We start from the raw sequence: 26535 nt of genomic DNA, 5'->3' as shown, positions 1-26535 counted from the left end.
TCTGCTGATGCCTCCTTTGGAACAGCTGTCCTTCGCTCAGCCCTACCACCTACATCCTTGCATCCTCCTCCTACTTAATCACCCACAATGGAATATAATAGGGACTATCACTTGAAGAAGGGGAGGTTATTCACCTGTAACTGGAGGTTCTTCAAGATGCATGGTCCCTATCTGTATGCCACTACCTGCCCTTCTTCCCCTCTGCTTTGGATCTCCTCTTGACTCATGGTGGAAAAGGATCTGGAGAGGCAATCAGTCCGCCTCACCCTTTATCCCCTCTGTATAAGGCACGAGGTGAACCAGGGCACACGCACAGACAAGTGGACACTATCAAATTCTCCGGCTCTGGGCTCCTGGTGAGCATGTGTAACACACAGCAGAATACAGATGGAGACCGCACATCTTGAAGAACCTCCAGCTACAGGTAAGTAACCTCCTCGTTTGTGAGTTAGATTTCCAGTTTTGAATCTCAATACCATCTTCCAGAAGCTAATGAGCATTAGGCAGAAATTGGAAATTTTCATGTTAAGTCTAAATTCAGTATTCCTGGTTCTGATAGCTCTTAATACAGAGTGAAAGCTTTCATTGCAGCATCAGAAAACAAAAAAACTCCTTTCACCTTTGACTAACATGGTGACAAAGCAGTGTCTGAGTTGAAGGGGAGAGAGGATGTCTGAAAGATGTCTTCAGGATTACGTGCCATTTGTTCATTTATCTGCATTCAGATGTTAATGACACGTTAGAAATTAATGACTTTCTGGTTCCAGGCAAAATTGTCATAGCTAAATATCTTGTAATGGAGACTTTTTTTACTACAGGAACAGACAACTTTTTAACCTATCCTGACAAAGTTTAGACAATGGTGTGGACTGGGTGTTTAGTAAGTGCCAATTTCTTGTAAATATGGAGAAACTGGGAATTCTGACTAAGCTATCTGTAACGTTAAATAAATAACTAGGAATGTTGGAACTAGTCCAAGTTTTCAGTTTTTCTTGCAGAGGAGCTTATTGAAATACCCTTTTCTCCAATAGAGGCTCCTATAGCCCTGGACAAAATGAGTAGAGCTGCCATTGCATAGCCTTCCCCTTCTCTTTCATTGAGACAAGGGTTTCTGTATATATTTTGATCCTCTGTGCACTAACATGTCCTTTTAACCGAGGTCTTAACTGTAGCCTCTTCCCACAAAGCAGTGAGGGTCAAACAAATGCAGTTTCATGCATTGGCCATCTATCTCAATGTCTGATTGGACATCTTTACTATTGCCTAGATTTAAAGCCAGGGAATTATAGCTACATTTCTTTTGCTTTGGTGGATCATGTGTTGAGAAGAGTACTGGGAGCCAGAAACTCTTCCGCTCTGCTCTGACTTCACATAGGCCTGGTCCACACTTCAGTTAGGTTGACATAGCTAGCTGGATAGATCAGGGATCTGAAAAATTCATTCCACTAACCGATATAGCTATGCTAACCTAACCCTCAATGTAGACGCGCCTATGATGACTGAAGAATGCTTCTATTAACATAGCTACAGTTGTTTAGGGAGCTGGTGTTCTACGCAGATGGAAAAACCCATTCTGTAGACATAAGCTGTGTCTACATTACAGGGGTGTGCCAGTGTAACTATGGTGTGTAGACATACCCTTAGACTCTGCCTGCCTTTTTTAAGGGGTGTAGTAAAGAGTTACTTATTAAATGTTTGTGAAAGTGCTTTGAAAATGATTATAACTAAATATTACATCCCTACTTGTTCATACACAAATATCCCCCACATTTCATTCCTTCTAGCCCTGGCAATTCTACCGATGTTCTTTTTTTTTTCGGTTAGTGTTTTGCAAGACAGCCATATGGTCCTTGCACCTTATATTTACACAGCACTATAGCTTGGATTTGGCCTCTGAGGAGGAATCCTGCTTCAGGATGTCCTGCAGAATCAGTTTCTGAAGCAGGGGAGCCTACACCCACAGAGGATTGGGGCCAGGGAGGATCTTTCTAAGATGGTTTTCTCTTTTGTGTTTAAAGCCCACTCTATTGAGGCACTGACTTGTCAGTCATATTCTGGTTTTTGGGGATTGGTTTTTTTTTTCTTTGGGCCTTCGCTTCCTGTCAATTCACCAAGTGACCAGATAGTTACAAGTTCCAGAGGGGTAGCCGTGTTAGTCTGTATTCAGCAAGAAACTGCAGAGCTGGAACTCATATGCAAACTTGACACAATCAAACTAAGTCTGAATAGGGACTTGGAATGGTTATCTCATTACAAGAAGTAATTGTCACTGTTCACACATTCTCGCCTTCTAATCAATGGTTGTGAATAGGCCTCATCTACGCTAACTGAATGGACTTTTATACCTACCCTCCCCATTGTTGTTTCTTACCCTTGGATGTATATACATACCTCCTATCTGATTTCTATTTCATGCATCTGACGAAGTGGGTTGCAGCCCACAAAAGCTTATGCCTGCAGAAATTTGTTAGTCTTTAAAGTGCTACAGGACTTTCCTTGTTCAGACAGTTACAGGTTCAGGTTACTTCTGAAAGTGACAGGCTAATGCATTGATTTAGTATGGGCTGGCAAAGCAAGCTACCACACACAGCTTAGTCAATGTGCTTGCAGGCCTGACTGGCAGCCTTTCCTAAGCAGAGGCTGCCTATGGGGTGGGGTTGGGTGATATGGACCCATGTATTGGAGACTTTCCTAAGATTAACAAGTATTTGTTCTCACTTGTGGCCCAAGTCAGACTTAAAGCCCAGTGTACACCAGTGAAAATGTAATGTACCTATTTATTTATGTACCTGTCGCCCATTCGGAATAACTGTGGCCATGATTGTCGATGCAAGGAACTGTACTAAGATCAAGCATGCATTTTCTTTTCTTTGGGAGTGGCGTGGTCCCATAATTACTGGGTGAGGTTCTCTGGCCTGTGCTATGCAGGAGGTCAGGCTAGATGATCTAATAGTCCCTTCTGGCCTTAAGATCTATGAAATAATGCCAAGGATTAATTAGATCTTGAGGGTGAGATTTTGAAAAGCACTGTGCACTGACCTCAGACTGCTGCCATTGAAGTCAGTGATAAAACTTCAGTTGATTTCAGTGGGAGCAGAGTTATGTCAGTGCTGAGTATTTATAAAAATCCCTCCCTGAATATCTAAAGAGGTAGACTGTTCTAAATTGCTAAAACGTGCATGTAAGTAAAAAGTAAATATAAAAATGGCTTCTCTTCCTATGCTGCTGCCATAGACTTTGGAAATCTTGCATGTAGACTGGTTACTTCATTAGCTAAAGCCTCCTTTACCACATGAAAGAGGGATGATTCACAGCTGTAAAATGGAATGGAGGATGGTCTTGTGCTGTAATCATAAGACTGGGAGTCAGGAGGTGTAGCAGAGCCATAAGGAAACCACACAGTGAATCTGTAGGCTGTGGGGTAAATCCCATAAGCTCTCTGCTTTTTGTTTTCCTCTCTATAAAATAGGGATAATGTTTACTTGCCTTACAGGTAGGGTGTAGGGCTGAATGTATTAATGGCCTAAAAAAATTATGTCCTTGGATAGCAATAACTAAAGCTATTTTAATTATGACTTTACCATGGTGGTGTTTGTTCTTACAGTTCCACGTTATCTTTTTTGCTTTATTTAAACTTGATTAATAAGTGACACTTTTTTGCTCTTGAAATGCATTCAGCAGAGTGATATTCCGTTTCTACATTTGGACACTATTCAATTTGCAGTTCCCAAGGAGACTTGAATTAGGTTTTATTAGTAAATTGGGCTTATAACCTTGTAGCCAGGTTTTATTAGTTTATCACACATCAGCATTAGCAAATTGTAAATCCCACTCAGATGAACAAGAAAAAGACCTTAAAGAGAGGTCCAGAACCAACGAAGTTTCTGGAGGAAAAGATTTGTATCCTGGAAAAATGCTCTAGTGTTAACAAAGTCAAATAATACATTTTAACATATTCTAGTATAAAATCATCTGAGAAGGGTCATGAGGGCATCACCAAGTTTGACACATTTTCATATTCCCTGAGGACTGATTGGCTATTGTAAATTTGTGTAACATTAACACCCACCCTGTTCCTAGAAGCACCAGCAAGGAACTCGGCCCATTGTTGGGATTCTGATTGTGTCTCTTGAAAGGCTAATGGAAAGATTCCCATTGATTTTGGTGGATATTGAATTGTAGTCTGCGTGACAATTCAGGCTATCTTGATTTATGCAGTGGGATTTTTCAGGTGTGGGAAACGGTGTAATCTTGTTATATTACTAATGCAGTAGGCTCCTGATTTAGATTTTAGGACCTGTCTATCAAGCCAGTTACAGTCATTGGTAGAAACTGGTAATAGTGTCCTGAGCATGTTATAACACAGTTTGATCTCACCTGTACGGATAGGAATAAACCATGTTACGGTGTGGGCCTTTGTTACAGCCTTTTACCGACCAGAGTCCTGATCCTACAAGGGTCTTTGCATGAGTCAGTGGGGCTCCCCAAGTCCTATGGGTCTGACCACACAGAGCTTCTTGCAGGATTAGGTCCCCATTACTGACTGTAGTTAGGTATTCTCCAAACAAGGAAGAACTAACTTGGTGGTATCCTAATGCAGTGGATTTTCTTGTGATGACAAGCATTTAGGAAAGGCCAGAGGGGACTATTAGATCATCTAGTTTGACCTCAAAAGCACAGCTACCACCTTATTACACAGTAAGACACAGTCCTTGCATCTAAGGGCTGGTTCACACTTACCACGTGATTCGGCAGCAGTCAACGGGAGTTACGCAAACTATGCAGAGTAGTTTGCGTAACTCACGTCGATTGCTCTGCTTCTCTTCTGCGCGCTGTTTACATCGTGCTGAGCCGATGGGAACAGTGTTCCCGTCGGCTCAGCGCTATGCTACTTGAGGGGGTGGACTTACTCAGTCGACTTCCTGATCGATTGAGCGGGTCTCACTGACCACTCAATCGATCCAGAAAGATCGATATGGCGGCGGCGAATTTGCTGCCATATAAACGTAGCCTAGGAGTCTATCATCTAGGGAGAGGCAGACGGTAGAAGAGGCAAAGTGAAATAACACATCCAAAGCTGTGTGGTAGGGCCTGGAACACAACCCAGATCTCCCAACACCTAGGTTGATGCCCTATCTGTTGGACCACAGTGTATGGCTCATAATTGTGGGGGATCATATTGCAATTGTTTCATTAGTGTTGTGTTTAATTGCTCTGAACGATTTGAGTAGTATTCTAATAAATGAAATAGCTTGGTCATGAATATTGTCATTTGTAATCTTTTCAGTGAGATGCAGATTTAATTTGGGAAGAGACATGGCATTGAGCTTTTAATTCTTTTTGGCTCTTCAGTCAATGGATTGTTAGGGCCAGTTGTGCCTTGTGGTGGCTCTTAACGTTTTTCAATTGCTTTTTATTCTACTGTATTCCACTTGCATTCTGACTGACTTAACCAATACAATTTAGATGCTACTAATAATTTAAAAGACTGTTAGAATACTGTAGCAGTAAGATCAAGTCGCTTGGAATGTCTTTACAGCCCTCCCCAAATCTCGATCTGTCTCTTTTGAAATGTAGCATTAATTAATTCCCACGTTCTGTCTGCCGCTCATAGCCCTTCCAGATGTGCTACAAGGAATAGACTGGCTCCTGGGTTACAAGCCATCTGGGTTCTGTAAACTGATTTGCACTTACATTAAACAATAAGTGAACAGAATGTGGAAGAGTTATTAAAGCAAATGTACATTGCCTATAAATATTAAAACACAGTAAATGAGACTGGAATGTGCAAATGAAGACCTGCTTGGTTTTAATGAGTTTAACTCTGACCTTATTGATTTTCACCAAAGAAAATAATTTGATTTTTCTCCTTTAAAAAAAAAAAAAAAGAAAAAGAAAGAAAGAAACTATCAAACTGCTTACAAAAGTATCTGAGACAAAAACAAGGAAATATAATGTTCTAAACTTGACTAGTCCAAACCACTGGAGCTGCTGTGACAGCTCATAAAACTGAGAGTAGTTCTTAACTAGACTCTGTTTTACATTGCCAGAGTGAATTTTCCTAGCAGGAAGTAGCCAGAAGGTTTATTTAGTTTCCAGACTGTGGCTTTGATCTCTCTTTTCTGTCACTGCTCAGGTTACATAGCCCTTTTTCACTGCAGTAAATCTGCAACAGTTAATGAGAATAAAATTTCCTCCTTCTCACTGATCGCATGCTGTTAAATGCCAAACCACAGCCAGCAGCATATTTGCAGAACTCAGCTGCACTGTACAAAAACAGTACAATCAGTTTAATCTTGTTGTCTTTGTAATTCATTTTATTGAGCTTTCCTTTTTTAAGTGACCTGTTTTACCAAGACAAGTGGTTGCATGGCCAGACCTGGAAGAAAGATTTAAAACTATAATAAACTGAAGGGGAGTTTGGGTGTTATGTGCAAGCATGTTCACAGGATTAAAAATTAAAATTACCATGAGTGGTCCTAAAAAGCCTAGCCTTTTTGTGCAGTAAATTAGCGGGATATTTCTACAGGGTTACAGCACATGTTCCGTTTTGCTGTAAACTAGCCTTTTATGTGTAAATTTACTTATCAGATTAATTATGTTTCAGTTTTGGACAGACAGAAATCTAATTGCTTTAAAATTTTACTACCAGAGTTTGTATTGTCAACCTCAGGTATTCAAACGTGAGCCGGGCCCCTGAGATAGTGACATTATTTTAGAAATCATGAGATTTTTAAATTAATAAATTAGGATTTCTTTGTTTTGCTTTCTGGGATTCACATTTTCAAGTTTTCTGCACAACTGTGAGAACAAGAAACTTTTTTTTAATTTAAAGCGAAGATCCTTGCATAATAATGAAACTCCAGTGTCCTGGAGTCAAGAAAAAATTCCATGTGTGCCAGTCTCATCCCTGATACATTCGCTAAAATCATCCAAAACCAGAATAGGGAGAACTTTTGAATGAGCAAAGTTTGGGATTGATTCTTCATTTAAACTCCCCTAAAATGTTTTATTTGGGTCAGACTTTGTTGGAGCCTGCCCTTGTGTGCAACCAGATAGAATTTGATCCACCATCTGTAGGGTCAATAATGTTCTCGTAGTCTTTGCTGCATGCACCAAACAGTGAATGCTTCCAATCCTATGGTAATGTTTCCAAAACGCTTCTTCGCACGCAGTGTAACTCAAAGCAAAGCTGCCTTTTTTTTCTCCCCAGCATTTTTCTGGGCTTCCGATTGCCTTCGTCTTTTCATGCCATGTTTTGTCATGCTGTAGCAGGGCTTATGATGTGAAAGTTTAATTGTGATGTACTGGTTGGTTAATCAGAAGCCTCTGGCACCAGGCTTGGTGCTGGCAGCTGGGGACAACACTGTTAATTAGGGTCATGATGGCATGATTCTCTTTGGGAGCCATTTTTTGCATCATGTCTGGGAAGAATTGCTTTTTCCCCACTTATTTCTCAGCATAGCACTGAGTCTGGGAGGCCTGCATTGTCTGGTCCAGGGGCATTGGTGTAAATGTGTAAAGGAGATGGGAGTTCCGAGTACAGTAACTGCATAGCTTCCTAACAGCGTCTGTCCATGAAAACTGCATTCCCAGAGTACATCTTGGTCGGTACACCATGGGCATATCCCAGCAGATGTGGTGAGAAGTATGTGGAAAATGGAAGAGCTAGTCAAAAGTAAAAGCTTTGAATTAAAGACTTGGGCCAAATTCCAAGTTCTGCCCAGCAGCGTAGTTCCACTAACGCCCAAGGAGCTACACTTATTTACACCAGCTGAGGGCCTCACCCTTTGTTTCCCTCAGGCTGCCATACTGAGCATAAACTTGCCATGAGTGGAGCCCAGCGAGATGTTCAGATCAATCCCAAATCAGCTATAATCCTAGTCTGATAACCATTTTCAGTACTGACATGAAATATGTTGGCCTATCCTTAGCCATTTTGGGGAACTCCTTCCTTGCTCCTCATGCTTTTTGTCCCATTGTTTCGTTACTTTTAGAAATGGACACTTCTCCTTGGTGGGATGACAGCTCTCGGAGCCAACTGGAAGAGGAGCATTTTCTGTGGGGTAGAGTTCAGACTTGAAAGAAATAGTATTACTTGAAAGTCTGGGCTCTTGGACTCTGTTCTAGCTCTGACTCAGGGTGTGACCTTTTGTAGATCATTTAGCTTCTGAACGACTTTCTCAGTCTGCAAAATAGGTGTAATGCTCACCTACCACAAGGGGGATCTGTAAGGCTTGCCAAGTAATTTTTGTAAAATACTTCTGTAATCCTCAAATGAAAGGGTATGTAGATTTGCTCAGGAATATTATTGTGCTTGGTGCAGAATTACTCTGTGTATTTAGCCAATATTTGTGAACGAGTTGGTTCTTGTACATTTTTTGACTGTTTAGTCTTTCTGATGTTTACAAATATTACAGCAGGGTTGGATCTACCTTGGACTGATCTATTATAGGTACTTATGGTCTCTTCATTACTGTAGTATTTGAGCACTCACAATCTTCAATGTGTTTATCATCGTAGCACGCGGTAGGAAAGTGCTATATCTCCATTGTGCAGAGGGGGAAACTGAGGCACGGAGAGTCTAATAACTTGCCCAAGATCACATGGAATCAGCATCAGAGCAGGGAATTGATCCTGGGTCTCCCAAGTCCCACACTACCCCCTCACCACTCAACCATCTTCCATCACTCAGCAGAGATAACAGACTATGCTACTTTTCAGCAAGACTTTCTGGGTTCAGCTGGCTCAGTAATACCATTTCTTAATTCAGAGCCTTTGTTTTAAGACTATTCAGTCGTGAAACATTGAAGAATCACTTCTCAACAGTGAACTCCAGAGCTCTTTTCCCCTGATACATAGCTGGACTCTGAAGTAGCAGACAGCGCTCATTTCTCCACAGTTCTCAAATTTTGCTGTTGGCCTATAATTAAATGGCTGGAACAAGAATGTTTTGTTAAGATGCTCTTGGACTTGGTGCCAAATGGCATCTGGAAACTCGGAAACTTTGCATTAATGCATATTCCATTTAATCCAGTGTTGTGAGCGCCGGACATATGGACTCCTTGGGGTTAATCTGTTTTAATAAGTGACAGAAATAGATTTGATAGGTTTCTCTGATGTGCCTTCTCCTTTCAGATGCAATCACCCTTCCACTATAGGACAGGTATTGTACTCTGGAGACTTGAGTTTCAATTTGTGGAGTCCCCAAGGTATCTACTGGACCAGTGATGGGATTCTCTCTCCAGCAATTGGACAGTCTGTGCTGGGGACCCGCAATATTTATTGGGGGTGGGGGTCCTCCACCCTCCTAGCTTACCGCTCCTTCAACACCCCTGCTGCCGTTGGTTAGCTGCCACCTCAGTGTGCTGCCTCTGAGGGAGGAGACGGGCTGGTTAGTGTCATGCCATTGAAATCATCAGGGTTATGCCAGCAGAAAAGTGGTAACTCAGACCCACATTGAGCACTAGTGGGAAATCTGCAATAGACACCATTCAAGTCAATGGGGAATGCTGCAAATGTGATGGGAAAGGTGGAGCATAAGACGGGACTGTGCCCTGCCCCCAAGGTGAGTGGAGTCTAAGCGCCACACAGTTTACATGGTGGGACATCCCTGGGATCTGGTGGCAGGGGAGAGAAGTAATGCTGCTTGAGCTTCTCTTCTACCTCCCTCACTACCACCCTTTGTCCTACTCATTCATGCAGAAAAGTAGGAGAGCTGATGTGGCTCCTTATTATAGGGGGGCTGGTAGTGCAGCCTATTATTACAGTTGCCTGTCACTTCACATTATATGACCCTGTCTTCAGTGGTTTATAACTTTGCCAGAATTACTGTTTGGGCTGAAATTTTCCATGCGGAGTGTTTGCCTCAGGCTGGATTTTTTTTTGGGGGGGGGGGATGGAAAACTTCAGCCAAAACAATTTAGTCATTTCTGAGAACAAGACTAAAGAAAAATGTTGTTTTGCCCATGGTTTAAAAAATCTTCTGGTGACCTTTTCTTTAAAAAGCTCTTATCACCCCCCATGCTTTGGAGCAGGGAGTGCAAATTTGGCAGTGGGGGGAGGCCCTTTGTATCAGGGACATGCATTTTATTGTCCCTGTGAAAATCCACCCTAATTTGGCCAAGTTATAAGTCTCTGAAAAATTGCAGTTCATACAAGTTGAGTGTAGAGACTGATATATTAGCAGCTAAATTGCCTGAAGAGTGTCCACATTGGGCATGCTCCAGCCTAGAGCTGAACAGGACTGACTTCTTCGAGTGCTTGCTCATGTGTGTTACATGTTAGGTGTGCGCACTACGTGCAGGGTTGCCGGAGGTTTTTCCCCTAGTGGTACCCAAAGGGCTGGCTTTAGCGCCCTCTGGAGCCATGTGCACATGCGCTGATATAAGGGGCACTGCCGGCCCCTTCAGTTCCTTCTTACTGACCCTGACTATTGCTGGAACATATCTCTGGCTCCGTCAAGGCTTCTCCCATTAGTGGTTAATCAACTAGTTATCTTTCATATATTTAGTGTATATAATTATTGTAAATAGTAGTGTAGATCGTTAGAGTTTAAGCCCCGATCATAAAGGGACTTCAAGCCCAATCCCTTTGCCTCCTGCAGGAAGCATGTGTCCATGAGCGACCTGCATGCTGACTGCCTTAAAGTGTCTGGGGGAGTCTCACGGGAGAGACGTGCCATATCTGCTAGGGATTCAAACCCCGCAGGAGGAAAGAACAGGACATAAAACTGAAAGCTATCCTGATGGAAGCTGCCCTAAGGCCTGAGAGCCCAGCTGCTCCAATTCCACCCCAAGCACGTCAGCATCGGTGAGAAATGTGCCGCTGGCCCAGAGCATTCCTGCACCATTCACCATCTCAAGTGCTGAGGAAGAGGCGCCAAAAGCAGTGAACTGACAGAGGGCAGAGGGAGTGAGACCCATACTGAGCCACTCCGCTATCCCGGCACCCATGTCAGCAATGACTCCGCAGAGGGCTTCGAGTCTGGTACACAATCCACTGCCGACTCTGGATGATGCTAATAGTCTGGTGGTCCCATCAATACATGAGGCCTTTCAGGCAGCTAGGGACTTGCTGTCCCTGCCAGTTCCCCCTACTCCATCCAGGCTTAGAGTGCAGGAGGCCCCTGCAAGCAGAAAAGAGCAGGAGGCTCTGAGCATCTTCTCAGCTCCAGGTCCTCAGGCACCCTCCAAAGGCAAGCCTTTGATGTTACCAGTCCCCAGATCCCTGGCGCCTGATGGAGGCGGAAGCTAGCAAAGCCTCACTGTGGTCACCAGGTAAGGACTTCTCCTCAGGCTCTAAGGAAGAACCAAGTCTGACCAAGAGAATATCAGAAGCACCCAGCCTACCCAGCGCCAGTGGGCCTTATTGGAATCCCTGGGGTTTCCCACAATACAGCGACCTCCTTCACACTGCTCAGGGCTTCTGAGAGAGGGGTATCGCACCTGCCCATTCAGCACCGGACTGTGACTCTGGTACTGAGGCCTGGGAAATGCTTCCAGGGGATGTAGTTGAGGTGGAGGAAGAAGAAGGAGCCCCTCCCCCAGCAGAAGCCACCTCGTCCTCCCCAGATGAGACAGTGGTGGGACCTGGCAATCTCTTGCCCCAGGATGATTTCAAGGCCCTCAAGGACCTACTGAAACGGGTCGCTTTGAACTTGGAGATGGAGGGGCTGAGAGAGATCTCGCAGTCTTATAGACATCTTGGCAGTGGCAGCTCCAGCCAAGGTGACCTTGCCTATTAATGAGGAAGTAATGGGTTCAGTCAAGGCCTTCTGGCAGACACCCTCTTCTCTGGCCCCTACATCAAAACAGGCACAGAAGAAATATTATGTCCCAGTGAAGGGATTCAATTATATATACTCCCCTCTTCTCTGGGGTTACGTGGTGGTGGCTGCAGCTAATGAGAGAGACAGGCAGGGCTAGACTAGTGCAGCCCCTACAGAAAGATGCAAAGACGCTGGACCTTTTGGGGAGAGAGGTTTATTCTACAGGTAGCTTTCAGCTTCGTATCGCCAACCAGCAAGTTCTGCTGAGGTGCTACAACTTTACCTGTGGGACTCTCTGAACAAATTCAAAGAATCCCTGCCCCAGGAGTGTAAGCAAGAGCTTGTGGCCCTCCTGCATGCGGGTAAAAGCATGGCCAGAACCTCCTTGCAGGTGGCTCTGGATTCTGCAGACTTGGCGGCCCGAACAGTGGCCTCCACGTTCACTGAAGTGCTGCTCCTGGCTCTAGTCCTCCAGCCTTCCTCATAAGGTTCAGCAATCCATCCAAGACCTCCCGTTTGAGGGCTTTGCCGCCTTCTCTGAGCAGACTGACACCAGGTTGCATGGCCTGAAGGACTCAAGGGCCACACTTCGTTCCCTGGGCCTGTACACACCTCTCCAGGAAGCACTTCAGACTGCAGCAACCCCTGCAGTTTTTGAGGCCTCCGAGACACAAGCTCTACAAAAGAAAGGGCAAGGGTTACAAATGGCTGCACCCATTCCCACCTCCCTCTGCCTCCCAGTTGAGGGCTCAGAGATATCAGGGTGGCCCCAAAGAGGCCTTTTGAAGATGTGCCAGGAGGCACTGTACCAGTCTCCATCGCAACTGTCTCCACTTCAGTTTCTTCTCCCCCTCTATTTTTAGACCGTCTGTCACCTTTCAGCCAAGCATGGACCACTATAACATCAGACTGTTTGATCCTCAGCATGGTGACAGTCGGGTATGCCTTCCAGGTTTTTATTCTCCTGTTTCACTTCAAGGACCCTTATCACGAGCAATTCCTTGTTCAGGAGGCACAATCCCTCCTAGGCATGGGAGCCATGAAGGAGGTTCCCCAAGACTTGAGAGGGAAGGGGTTTTACTCCCGATGCTTCATAATCCCAAAGGCAAATGGGCGACTCTGACCCATCCTGGAGTTGCTTCGCCTCAACAAATATCTCAAGAAGCTGATATTCCACATGGTCTTCCTAACCTCTATCATTCCCTCTCTGGACCCAGGAGACTGGTATGCCACCCTCAACTTAAAGGATGCATACTTTTACATTTACATTTCCCATAGACACAGGAGGGTCCTCACATTTGTGGTGGGCAGTCGCTTCCAATTCACCACCCTACCCTTCGGCCTCTCAGTGGCCCTGAGGGTTTTCACAAAGCGCATGGTGGTTGTTGGAGCCTTCCTCAGGCATCGGGGAATACAGGTCTACCCCTGCCAAGCTCATCAAGGGCTATTCGCAGACTCAGGTGCAACACAGTATCAGCATAGTCTATGCCACCTTCCAAAAGCTGGGACTGCTGATGCTCAACTAGACCCAGGCTAGAACCTTTCTACCAGAGGCTCGGTTCTGGACTATGTCAGACGTCCTCTCCAAGGTCACAGCTCACGCAGTCATGACAGCTCTTGTCTGCCTCAAGTTGCTAGGTCACATGGCGGCATGTACCTGCGTGGTATAGTATGCAAGTCTACGTCTCAGGCCCCTCCAGAAGTGGTTGGTGTCAGTGTACTCCCCAAGCAGACATCACATGGACATGGTGCTCACAGTTCCACCCCCGCACATAAACATCAGAGAGCTCAGGGCAGTGTGTTTGGCCTGCCAGGTGTTCTTCCCCAGGATCTTGGGTATGGTAGTGCAGGTTCTAACAGACCACACAGCTTCCATGTTTTATATCAGCAGGCAGGGAGGGATGCGGTCCTCAGCCCAGCAACTGTGGGACTTCTGTGTGGAACACAGCATTCACCTCAAAGTGGCGTACCTTCTGGGAACCTGGAACGTGCTGGTGAATCGTCTCAGCAGGCATTCTCACCATGAGTGGTGTCTCCATCCAGAGGTCATCAGTATCATCTTCCGGAGATTGTGGTCTCCCCAGGAGGACTTATTCACCATCAGGCAGAACAGGAAGTGCCATCAGTTCTGCTTGTTGAATGGGCACAGTTTGGGCTCCCTCTCAGATGCCTTCCTGATCTTATGGTCACTCCATCTTCTGTATGCGTTTCCTCTGATCCCTTTGGTTCACAAAGTCCTCCTAAAAATCAGACAGGACAAGGCAAAAGTCATCCTCATAGCACGAGCATAGCCATGCCTGCTCTGGTTCGGATGCTGCTGGACCTTTTGATAGCAGAACCCCTCATGCTTCCACTCTGTCGGATCTGATTTCGCAGGACCACAGCAGATTGCTTCATCTGATCCTTGTCTCCCTGCATCTGATGGCATGGTTGCTCCATGGTTAACCCCGAACATTAGAAGAGCCCTCGCCTTTTACATCGAGAGGACTAAGCCCTTCCGCAAGTTGATACAGCTCTTTGTAGTGATAGCTGAAAGGATGAAAGGTCTACCATTGTCAGCCCAAAGGATCTCGTCCTTCATCAAGGCATGCTACAAGCAAGTGAACGTCACGCCTCCAGCCATTGTGACAGCTCATTCCACAAGAGCCAGAGAGTCAGCAGAGTTCCTTGCTCAGGTACCAATTCAGGACATCTGCAGAGCTGCAACTTGGTCATCAGTCCATACCTTCATATCCCACTATGCTATCACTCAACAGTCCTGAGATGAAGCCAGTTTAGGGAGAGCAGTGTTGCAGTCAGCATGTCCATGAGCTCTGGCCCACCTCCAGAGGCAAGGCTTGAGAGTCACCTAACATGGAATGGACATGAGCAAGCACTCGAAGAAGAAAATTGGTTACTAATCTTTCATAAGTGGTGTTCTTCAAGATGTGTTGCTTATGTCCATTCCATGACCTGCCCTCCTTATCCCTCTGTCGGAGTTGCGGGCAAGGAGGAACTGAAGGGGTAGGGGGCCAGCAGTGCCCCTTATACTGGCACATATGCACACAGCTCCAGAGGGGCTTTAGAATGGGCCCTACAGGTACCACTAGGGGAAAACATCTCCGGCAGCTGTGCCCGTGGCATACACATACGTAACATAAAATGGACATGAGCAACTCATCTCAAAGAACAGCACTTATGACAGGTTAGTAACCGTTTTTTCCCTGCAGTTGCAGCTCTGGGCTGCTACAGGCCATTCCAGGTGCCTGAACCGAAACCAAGGAGCCTATGGTGCCCCATGATGGAATTTGTATTTTCAATTTTTTTTTTTAAACCTAGTAAATAATGCACCAACCTACATTAAAAGAACATTAAAGTTGCAAAGTCAAGCACTTAGAAATTAGGATATGCCAGAATTAAGGTCTCTGCAACCTTAATTGAGACTTCTTGTGCATATGTATTATGGTACATATGTATTATGTACCATAATCACATACTACTTTTTCCTTCAGGACTCCAGGCTCACTCAGAAGAAAGACAGTTGTGTAGTGAAAGAGGCTGTCATCTATAGGACCCCTGCCTCATTTGTTGCAGAAGTTGGAAGTAGGGAATGAGGCAGGAGGCTACAGAAAAAAAAATTGAGGGTTTCATGGTTAAAGTAGTTGAATGCTGCCATAGAACATTAGATTCCATTCCTGCCTCTGCCACAGAGTTCCTGTGTGGTGCAGGGCAAGTAATTTAAATCAAACTTCCCACAGGTGGTCACTAATTGTGTTCGCCTCATTTCTGGGTGTCTGACTTGAGGCCCTTTGTCTGATTTACAGAAGTGCTCAGAAGCTGCAACTGGAAGTCAGTGAGACTTGGGCTTTAATATATAAAGTGCTTTGTAATGCTAAGTATTCTGAAAAATCAGGAGTGCCAATCCTATTGCCACTCCAATTTGAGTGGCACTCAAATTGGGCACCCAGAATATATGGATACTTTTGAGCTAAATCTGTGTTTCTGTTTCCCATATGCAAAATGTGGATACTAACACCTCATTTCACAGGCTTGTTGTGAAGATAGACTAATATTTGTAAAGCAATCATGAGCACCATGGAAAAAGCCCTCAGTGAAATTAATAATTGTCTCCAGAGCAGGGTTTGAAAAGTGTTCACTATGTAAGCCATGGGGCCACACATTGAACAGTGAAGAGAAAACAAAATATTGACTAGCTGTTCTTTCAGTGAGTACTGTGCATTGAATGAGGCAGGGGTCCTGTAAAAAAACAACTAGAGACTGTATCGTAAGGCATGTGCACAAGGGAGAACAGATAACCTTAATTCTGGCATTTCCTAATTTCCTTAATGTTAATATAATTGTTTGTGTGTAATTCGTATTTCATATTAGTATGATGATTGTGCATGGCACTTGATGTAGCAATAAAGGCACAGTTCCTGCCCCAAAGCTTCCATCCAAACTGAGTTTGAGACTCAAAATATGTGGAGAATAAACATCAGACAAGGGGGAGAAGGAAGGTGGGGCCAGGAGATACAGAATTTAAAATACTTGTGATTTATTGTATAATGTCATGACCAGTAAGGATCTATACTTACAGAACATGTTATTACATTCTGACTTTTTAAAATTTCTATTCTGCCTCCCAGTCTCCCAGAATTAGCAAACAATTAAGGAGAAACAGAGAAATTAGCTGGGTCAGACGATTATATAGTGGGTGTGTGGAACCTTTCGTCTCTTTGGTTGCCAGAGTCCAAGCAACCAAGAGTAGCTACCATCGGATGGCTGCTCAGGGGCCTGTGTGACACTAGCATAGTGGCCTCGATCCGTTACTTAGTAGACAGGTGGCTGTCAAAAAAAATGATCATCCCAGCTGGCACTAAGTTGATAGTTTCAGCAGAAAGACCAGGGAACTAATGTCCTGTGGCTGCTGAATGAGCCTGCCAGCTCTACAGGTGGTCATTTCATCTGGATTGGGGAGAAGCACGTTGGGAAGCTTGTCCTCGGGCTTTCAATCTAGTACCTTTCATCAGCACTTAAAAATGAGAACTACCAAGAGAGGAGAGAAAATACAGATTGAAACACTATCAAGTCCTGTCTCTTGTTGGCACTCAAGTAGGATACCATTTAGATGCAGTTCATTATTTATGTATTATAATGCTAGGTCTATGGCTCAAGGTTATGGTGAGTGGTGTTTCACTTCCATGGCCTGGGTATGGTACCCAGGAGGTAAAAATACAGTCTTCTACCATGTATTGAACATAATTCATTCTCTAAGTTATCCACATGAACCTGATACCGTTTATACATTATGAAGTTTTATGACATAGGATTTTACAGCAGGATGGCTAGAACTGTAACAGTACCATATATTATCAACAATACCCTCACTGACTAATAGATTCTTTTTCAGACGTGAAATGTTAGGACTCTAAGGATAAGATTATTCTGAATACAAGTTGTGTGACTGGGGAGGGGGAGCCCTTGCATATTTTAAGATTCACCATAATAAGGTATGCAAGAGATTCTCAAAGAGGGAGTGCCATGTCTGTACAGGCAGCACTGAGGCCGAGTTTTCAAAGGATCCTGCATGCTCAAAAACATGGGCCTAATCCTGATTCCATTGATGTCCCTAAAAGCTTTGGTCTCCCGTTTTCAGTAGCCGATGATTTTTGGTCCCTCTGTTTTTGGGTGCCAAACATGAAACACAAAGGCCAAAAAATCCTCAAATTTGGGTCCCTAGAATCAAGCTCTTAAATCCATTTTCAAGCTCTGAAATACAAGTTCCCCACCTGCTGTGGGCTCAGGTAGCAACAGTCGCCAGAAGGTCTATGTCCATCTTCACCTCATCAAGAGGTTGCAACCTCTTCTTCCAGATGTGGACCTGGCTTCCCTCATCCATGCCTGTGTCACCTCACAGTTTGATTATTGCACTGCACTCTGTATGGGGCTATACGGTATCTTTAAATGCAGTCAGAGACTGAAGCTGGTGTAGAATGAGGTTGTCTGCATCCTAAGCAGTATTTCCTGCTGGGAGCACGTAACACCAGTGCTCTGGGTTCTGTGCTGGCTACCTGTGGATTTCCAGATGGATTTCAAAGTGTCACTTTTGACCCATAAAGTCCCAAATGACCTGGGAGCTGCCTCTCTAAGGGCTTGCCTGCACTTGAGGAATTAGTACCCATATTACAGCAACTGTCAGCACCAGTGCTCATAAAGGTCTGAGGACTGGGGTAGACAGGGCTCAGGTGTCTTTACCACTGTCGTGAAAATCTACGGAGAGCAGCTTTACACCAACACTGGCCGTTTCTGCAATACGGGTGCTAATTTTCCTAATGTGGAAGAACCTAGACAGCCCTGTTCTCTGCCTGCACCATAGAGTTGTGACCAGTGGGGGCTCCTGAACTGGAACACCCATCAGAGGGTTAGCGCAGGGTGTGTCTCCACCACCTCCCCGGTCTGAAACAGTCCAATCTTCCAGGCACACTACAAATCCTGTCAATTTTTTCAGGCTTTGAGTGAGGAAGGGATACAATGAGCACAGGTATATGTGGGGAAGGTGGGTACTGATTGGCATTTCCTGGCTTGGGAGAAGGGTGATATTGCTAGTCTTGTTTGATTGTATTTTAAAATGTCTCCTAGGCACCAAGGGCCCAGGACAGGCACATTATTTTTGTACATCATGAATCAAAGTAAATATCAATAAATAAAGCTGTTAAGAAATCTCTCTTCACTCATGCACATTAGGAACATTTTCCCCTTTGGCATATGTTCTTCGGTTCCCCGGCACTACAAGCAAATAGGAAAGTTCAGCTGTCATTCTGGGAAGGTCATAGATCATGCCAGCAGCCTGAGTAATCCAAGAGGTTTTAAGTATCATTGCATTTAGTTTAAAGTGAAATTTGCTCTGACAGGGGCTGGCAGACCAATCGGAAAAAGAAATATTTGTGCTTTGGAGAAGTGCATGTGTAGCGACCGTGAGTATAACTGATGGCTGGAAGTGATTTCAGTCTAAAAAAAACAAATCATTAAGAGAGTGCATAGGGTAAAATACACAGTTCATATTTTAAAGGGTCTCAAAATGAACCAGCAGCTGAGGTTAGCATTACATAATAATTAGTTGTGTGTGCGCCCTGTTTAACTCCATGAGTCCCAGACATGTTGATAAACCCTCCAGTAGAAAACAACAGGGCCTTTGCAGCATGGGGAGCACAGCCACAACTTCTAACATCAAAGACAATTTTTAGGACAGTTTACAGATTAGGGCAATTTCCGAAACTCACTTGTTCCAGGCTCATTACAATGTTGTGTGATCAGTTTCTGTTAAATAACCGTCTGTGCTATGAATGAACTCCCTCTATTTAAACTGTGTGGTGGGAGGTGAAAATGATGGATTTTTTTTAGGGGGATTGAGGTGGTGGGGGATTGGGGTTATGTGCTTGATTTCATTACAATGTGTCTCTGCCTTTTCAGGACGGGTATGTGAAATGCCCGGCACCCCTTTAGGTGCTGTGTACATAATACTAACACCAGTTCTTTCATTAAGAGTAAGTTTGAATTTGATTGCTAGTGTTGAAGTAAGAACTCATGAGGCAAGTTCTCTGTCCGGTCACTAGTGGACAGGTGCCTACATCTTACACCCTACCATCACCAGTGGTTCCATCCTTGGCAGAGGTGTGGAAAGACTAGGGACATGGATACTAAACTCCTTGCTGCGCCATCAAGGAGGCCTCTCCAGGTCAAGGTTGATGCAGAACACAGGCATGGCGTAGCTGCTCTAGGTCTCAGCAGTGCTGGCAAGCCACCCCCGCCGCCAATTATTCCCTTGTTGTCCCTGGGACTCTATTATTTTCTGGGTTCTCCCTCAGCTGAGCAGGTGGGGGTAGGGGAGGCTTTTCATTCAGGTGGACTCTGCCCCCCAATTCCAGTCATCCAAGAGGGGTAGGCTGGGACAGTTCAAGGGTACTAAACCTTGAAAGCAAATATTATCTGAGGCATGGACAAGGATTCATTTATGTAAGGAAAACATTTAGAGAGCATACCATTTTCTGGAGGGTAGTGACTTTAATATCATTTTCTGTTCCTTTTTTTTAACGTGATGTCTGAAGTAGTTATCAGCTGATCCGTCTCTTACATTTTTCTTCAGGACACTGCCATATGTTGGAACAGTTTGGAAATGACTGATGCTGCTCAAAGTTTAACCTGTAGGACCTGTACCTAATTACACATTTATAAAAAGGGGGGGGGGAAATTTGATTTGATGAGAATGTAATTGAAACCATGTTTTTTGCCCAGCTTTTTATCCATTTAAATACATGTAGAAGTTGTTTAAATAAGGGTGACTAACCTGGAAATAGTTGGAAGTACTTAGCAATATAATGAGGAGATAGTGCCATCTAGTGGTTAACAGTGCTTGTGGCCAGCACAATATTCCACTCCTTTTTTTGGTACTGCGTATTAGGATAGACAAAGGCCAGAATTTCTGCAATGCTAGATGCAGCCACTTTTGTATTTAATGAGGAGAATCTGCCTGTAGGGAGTCTGAGTCCAACGATGCCTTGTTTTGTCTTGAGTTAAGTAGCCATGAGGGACCTGCAATTCCTCTCCCCATTCTACCACATTAAAGTTGAAAGGGACTACAGCTGGTTTCATTTTATGCAAAAGAGGTGTGGCCTTTGGGTTTCTGACTAGTTGCCAAATCAGCCTTCAGCCAGCCCTAGTGTGGTCCCTCTGCCATATATACAGTATTTTCCCAACCTAAAATTTTCAGAAATGTTGTGAGTGAGCATCACAAATGTGATGGATCTCAGTTGTTACCACAATAATAAATGGTAAAATTATCCAAAACTGTTACATCGATCACAGACAAAACATGACTGTAAAAAATAAATAAAATGAAGAACTGAGTTTCCTATAACAAATTAGAGAAACAAAATGGGTGAGAATATCTTTTATTGGGCCAACTTCTGTTTCTTTTCAGAAGAGCTTTGTGTATCTCGAAAGCTTGCGTCTTTCACCAACAAAAGTTGGTCCAATAAAAGATGATATCTTTGTCTCTCTAATATCCTGTGACAAACACTGCAAACTATAACAGTTACTTTTTTAAATTATAAATTATTTTACTCCAGGGCCTGAACTGGATATGTCAACATTTTGAGAATTTGTGGGAGGAAAGAAGAAAAAGTGTCCTGAACTGAAGGCCTATCTTAAAGGGACACTGTCTGGTTAACAGAAAGTATGGACTCGATTCGGCCCCATCACTTGTTTTATATTTGTGTAATGCTACTGACATCCAGGGATTTACATTACTACAATGGATGGAGAATAGGGCATAGTCAAAGACATTTTCCCTTACCTACAGTATGTTACTAACTCCTGAGATTATCAGCATGGAAAACTGAAAATTTACTTTATTTTTCACCTTTTCCCCAGCTTGTTTAACTTTTTGCTCTTGAAGGTAGACTAGTCAATTTTATTCTTTTCAAAAGCTCTATATCCTGTACATAGATTAGATGGAGGACTCTTCTCAAGCCTAATTTTCTATCTGCCCTTTCCCAAGGGTCTGTCACAGTAGGATTGAGGTGCTATGCTGTGGAAAGGAAAAAGTCTGGAAGGAAAATCCATGCTCTGTCTTACATTGGCTGTAAATTTTGAGTGTAGTGTTTGTCTTTGATTCTTTGCGGATTGGAGAAGAGGTGTTTCTGGAGATGGTGAGGCTAGGACCCTTCCTGGTCTCATTTGGCAGGGTTTTCCGGAGGCTCAAGCCTGCTGTTGAGAAGGCCATACCTAGTGCTCCCTGGTAGTCTGCTGGATGACCATAGCTGCTTCAGAGAGATCTGGAAAGCGAAATAAAGGCTTGGAGATCACATACCCATCCCCTAATGGGACTTTTGTAAGAGTACCAGAACTTGGGAGTGATTCCAGTAAGGAAGGGGGAGCTAGGGCAGGCTGCAGAACACACTCCTTAGCTTACTCCCACCCTATGCAGCCAGGCATTAAGGCATTCCTGGCCTCTCCCAGGGCCTTGGTGAATTAGTGAAGTGTGACACTACCACTGCTGGTTCAGGAAGAAACAGACGGGCACACTTACAACAACCAGTTACTCTCAGAACCACTACATCCTGTTTTGGGGCAGAGCGCTAGTAGGCCAGGTCTACACTACAGATTCTTGCTGGCATAGCTGTCTGTCAGGAGCGTGAAGAGGTGTGATCCCAGACTGACACAGCTGTGCCAGCAGAAGCCCCTATCGTAGATGTGGTTATAGTGGCAAAACTGCACTCTTATCAATATGATTTATTTTGCTTGGGGGGCTGGAATAAGATGCATCCAGAGTAGGAGTGTTCTGCCACTATAGTATAGTGGTACCAGGGATGTAAACATTCCTTTAATTAACAATACATTTAAACATTCTAAAAATACAACATTTAAATGCGTGGGGGGCGTGTGGGGAGAGAAAGAGCCATGCTGGGCTCGGCCCCTCCCTGCCAAGCAAGAGCTGCACAGCTGCAGCTCTGCATGCGTGGGGGGCATGCGATAATCCAGCATCCTGGCCAACATTTTTTCCCTCTACCTCCTACCTGAGAGTTATTGCTCAGTGTGGAATATTTGTCACTCCTTACTTTGGGACAGCTAGAGAGTGAAAAATAATACTGTATATGAAGACTAAATTAACTTTCAGTCCTGCTAGAGCATAGAGGGCTTTAGTACATGATAAAGCCTGTCTGCTTTTTGGCTGTCAGTCTTACCACATCAGAAACCACTGTATGTACTAGGTCAGAAACCATCAGCTCCATATTTCCAGTTGGCATTCCCCCAATGCCTCTGGAGACTCTCTCCATTGGTCAGAAGAGAATTTGACTATTTGGTTGTGTTGAATATACTTAGCAGAGGGCTTTGCATCAATAGCAGTTTCTAACGATGTTGTATTATAGCAATATATTAAAATCCTTTCAGACAGGGAAGTATTATCCTCATTTTATAGACAAGGAAACTGAGTCATAGTGAAGTGACATACTGCTGAATTAATGGTATAGCAGGATCTAGGACTCCCATCACCCAGTTGTTTGCAGTGCCCACTAAACCAGTTCCAAAAGGGCAGTCCACAGAATGTTGGCTAGTCATATGATGGTCATGTGATACAGGCTCTCCTGTTCCCAGCTGGTTACATTTAATTAAAAGATTCCAACAATCTATCAAATACTTTCCTAGTGTTACTTTTCCTTTTCAGGAGCTGCCTTAATTTCTACAGGGATATTACCTGATCATGACTGGAAGAGGAGGTCTGCAGAATCTTGAGTCCAAAGAGGGATGGTGCTTGAGACAGTATCCACCCTGTGGAAAAAGTTGAGACCCCTGCCCTAGAGCACACTTCCTATATGTGAAACACAAGCATCAACACCTGTTTCTCTCTTTTTTTTTTCCCCCTGACCCCCAGCATTGGAGTGGATGGATTTGGTCAGCCAGCTGGTATTCCTGGCCGCCCTGCAACTGCGTATGGATACCGCCCTGATGAACCCTTTTACTATGGCTATGGAACCCGATAGAGCAGCCCTCTGCATAGGGTGCTGTCTTCCTGCTCCATTAGAAATCAGTTGTATGTAACGGATGTAGAGCATTCCCTGGCTAATGCATGATTGTGCTAAAATGGGTCTGCGTGGTATGTATCCTTTGGTATGTGTAGCTCTAGAAAAACCTAACCCTTTCTGGCTCTACCATTTCAAACACTGACTGTGTTAAACCTTTGGTTTCTCTCTGTTATAATTTTTGTATAGTATTTGCCATGTGACTTGAAAGCAAGTATTGAAAACTACTAGACTGGAAAGTAAACACTACATTATGTATATTAAGCAAGTAATTTAATTTCTATTAAAAAGAAAAACCAGGCAGTCAGTGCTGATGAATGACTGAGCTCCATGTTGCTCTCTGGTTCATGAGGCATTTTTGTAATTGCCTCTTGTGAAACATTTTAAGTGATGTACATGAACTGTTCAAGTACTTGAATAAGCTTCCCACTGGAAATGCCTAGTGCCTGGCATCCAGTGGCTATACCCTGGAGCACTGTTACAGAAGTACAGCACTGGATTCAAACAGCCCAGAGGCTATGGCACTGTACAGCTGTAATATTGGAGGGTAGATGCAAATTCACTCATCTTGAGCTTGAAACAATTTTCAAACAGTTACAGCTTAGTTCAGTTACAGTGAGAGCCATCTCTACCATCTAAATGACCACAATTAGAAACCAGGCTTAAAATGAATGCTTTAATGTTTTAACAGAGTTCATCCAGCCTTTGTGCATAAGGCCTGCAATGTATGAACAACTTATTCTGTAGCTAACGATGGATCTAAGCTAGAGCATTGTTTTTAAGCTGTTCTAACCCAATTTTGCCCCATCCCAAAACACGAGAACCACCCCATTAGCTTACAAGCCAATTTAAATTGTGTCTGTGCACAGACTAAATAGTTGACTAGCGGTTACAGGGTCAAGAGGTCTCCACTTGAAACTAACATATTTGCAGTGCTACAATTGTTTTCCTAGGCCCAGATTTTTAAAGCTATTTAAATGTTGCTGCACTCAGTGTTGCAACACCTAATTGATTTAGAAGCTCATGTTTCATTTTTAAAAGTGATTGAATGGGATTTAGGCTCCTAAATGCCTACATCCCTTTTGAAAATGAGACTTAAGCTTCTGAATCATTAGGCAAGGCTGTGCTGAGCACAGCAACATCTAAATACCTTCAAAAATCTGGGCCCTAGTCTAGGGTGAGTGCAGCACAGTTTAGCTAGCATGAATCCTAAATAATAGATTTCCTGTCCCCAGGGGGTATAGGAGAGCATGCCACCAGCTGCCTTTTCTCTCACTGCAGCATTTCAGACTGATGGTGAAGAGAGGGTCTGAGGAGCTCATTTTTCAAAACAAGAATGACCTCAAACTCACTTTTTTAAAAGTGGCTATTTGACTTACAGATTTTTTTTCAATCCCCTGCCTTTTGATTTCCAAGTAACACTGGGCTCCAAGGCCTGTGTTGTTACAATATTCATCTCTCCTAAGACCAATGTATAGGCTGAGGAAAAGATTTTCAAAGCCACAAAGAAGAGTCAGGGAGTTGGGTATCTAACTGCCACGTATACCTCTGAAAATCTTTCCTAAAATACGACATTGGCTGAAAAACCCTGTGTGAGCTTTTAAAATTGTAGGCGGTCATCACTGCCGGCTTTACATGTTCTGCTGTCCTAGGCAAAATAAAAACGTGCACCACCCCCAACTTGAAAATTTTGAGTATTTGCAGCAGTGCAGGGACTGTCATTCTTGTCAATTTCACTGCAGAGCTGACCCACTGCCAGTGGGGACATGGGCGGCTGCTGCCCACTTCCCAGGATGCTGGCAGCTGCTGCTGGGTTCCTGGCTGCACGCCAGCACGAAGCAGAAGGTGGGCGGCTGCAGCCCACGACCTAGCGGGAGGCAGGCGGCTGCCACTAGGGTCCCGGCTGAGCGTTGGGGCCGGGTGGGAGGCAGGTGGCTGCCGCAAGGAGTGGGGATCAGGCACCTGCCCTTTACGTTTTGCCCCCCTAGACAATTGCCTACTTCGCCTATGGCTAAGATTGGGCCTGGTGGTCATTTACAGTTAGTCAAGCTACACATAGCATTCTGTGCATCTGTGTGAGACAGAGAATGGAAGGGACTTTAAAAACAGCCACACTAAAACCAGACGTCCTCCCAGACACTGCCTCAAACATGATTTTTGGAGATGAGACAGTTACTAGCATTGCTGTTGCTACAACCAGAATTCCTTTTTAATCCTCCAGATCTGTTGTATGTTTCTAAAGCGACCTTTTAAAAAAAAATCTCTTATTAAATTGCTGATGCCTTTTTGTTCATAATACTACCCCTTTCTAGATTCCTTCTACTGATCTGGGCCCATGTTTGTGTGCACGGAGGTGATGCCACATCTGCCCACTGTATCTCAGATCTAGACCTAATTACAGCTGCAAGGGAAACTCCTGGAACTGCACACACCTAGGCTTTTCATTTGGAGATCTCTGCATTCGCATCTGTTGTTTTATAAGATCTTCAGAGAATTAGCATTAAATTTTTCAAAGCAGTTGTCCTTTTTGAATTTGCTTTGAAAATAGTTAAGCGTAGGTTCTAAAGGGCTCTGCATGGTATTGGGGAAACTAAAACTGCATTTAATTGAGAGCTTCAGGTTAACAAGGATTATAGCTAGGCCTGGTATACGGTGCGTGCCTGTAACTGTACTTGCATCTGTGATCAGTCCCAAAATAAATAGCAATGGAAAAACTCTGGCTGCATTTTAATATCAAGTATTGGAAATTTTATGAGAAAAGAAAAAACTAAATGTTCATAGCTTGGTTAAGAGCAACTAAGGGAAGAGAATAATTATCCACAGGCAGGGCTTGGTAAAATTTACTTGCCTGAGGACTGAGCTTGCTAGGCAAGATGAAAAACAGCTATGCTCCTATGTTCGCCAAGGCAGGGGTGTCAAAATCATTCTGGGGAGAGAGACTAAATCCCTTTCCAATTATGGTCTGTGGGCCATGTAAAAATGCATGGCTACATGTGTCCTCAACCCACAGCAGATCTCCCATGGAGGTCAATGGGAGATTTGAGAATCTGGCCTATAAACTAACATTTTAGTTACTCTCATTGTTTATTGTGTTCAATCCCTTAGAGGCATAGTCTGCATCAACTGAAGGAAAATTCTGCTCCCCATTAGGACCCTTGCTATTTCTGTCTTTTGTTGTTCATTCTTTCTCATCCTCTCCCTCTTCCC

At 44.0% G+C, this 26535-nt stretch overlaps 1 protein-coding gene across 3 annotated transcripts in view; it reads left to right on the top strand.

Moving 5' to 3' along the window:
* The window catches only part of KIFAP3 (kinesin associated protein 3), a 104352-nt gene extending 78308 nt beyond the window's left edge, over positions 1–26044 (top strand). Inside the window, exons 20-21 of one of the 3 annotated variants that reach the window (XM_067532441.1) lie at positions 18389–18438; positions 23181–26044. In XM_067532441.1, coding sequence (XP_067388542.1) covers positions 18389–18438; positions 23181–23347 — 217 coding nt within the window. In that variant the 3' untranslated portion in view covers positions 23348–26044. The other 2 variants (XM_067532437.1, XM_067532440.1) reach the window with 2 other exon arrangements.
* The last annotated feature ends 491 nt before the right edge of the window (positions 26045–26535 follow it).

The sequence above is a fragment of the Emydura macquarii genome, unplaced genomic scaffold (genome assembly GCF_026122565.2).
Source record: "Emydura macquarii macquarii isolate MOO-44397 ecotype Brisbane River unplaced genomic scaffold, CSIRO-AGI_Emac_v2 contig_3287, whole genome shotgun sequence".
NCBI lineage: Eukaryota > Metazoa > Chordata > Testudines > Chelidae > Emydura > Emydura macquarii.
Note: the sequence above shows the minus strand (reverse complement) of the source record. Positions and strands in the feature narration are given on the sequence as shown.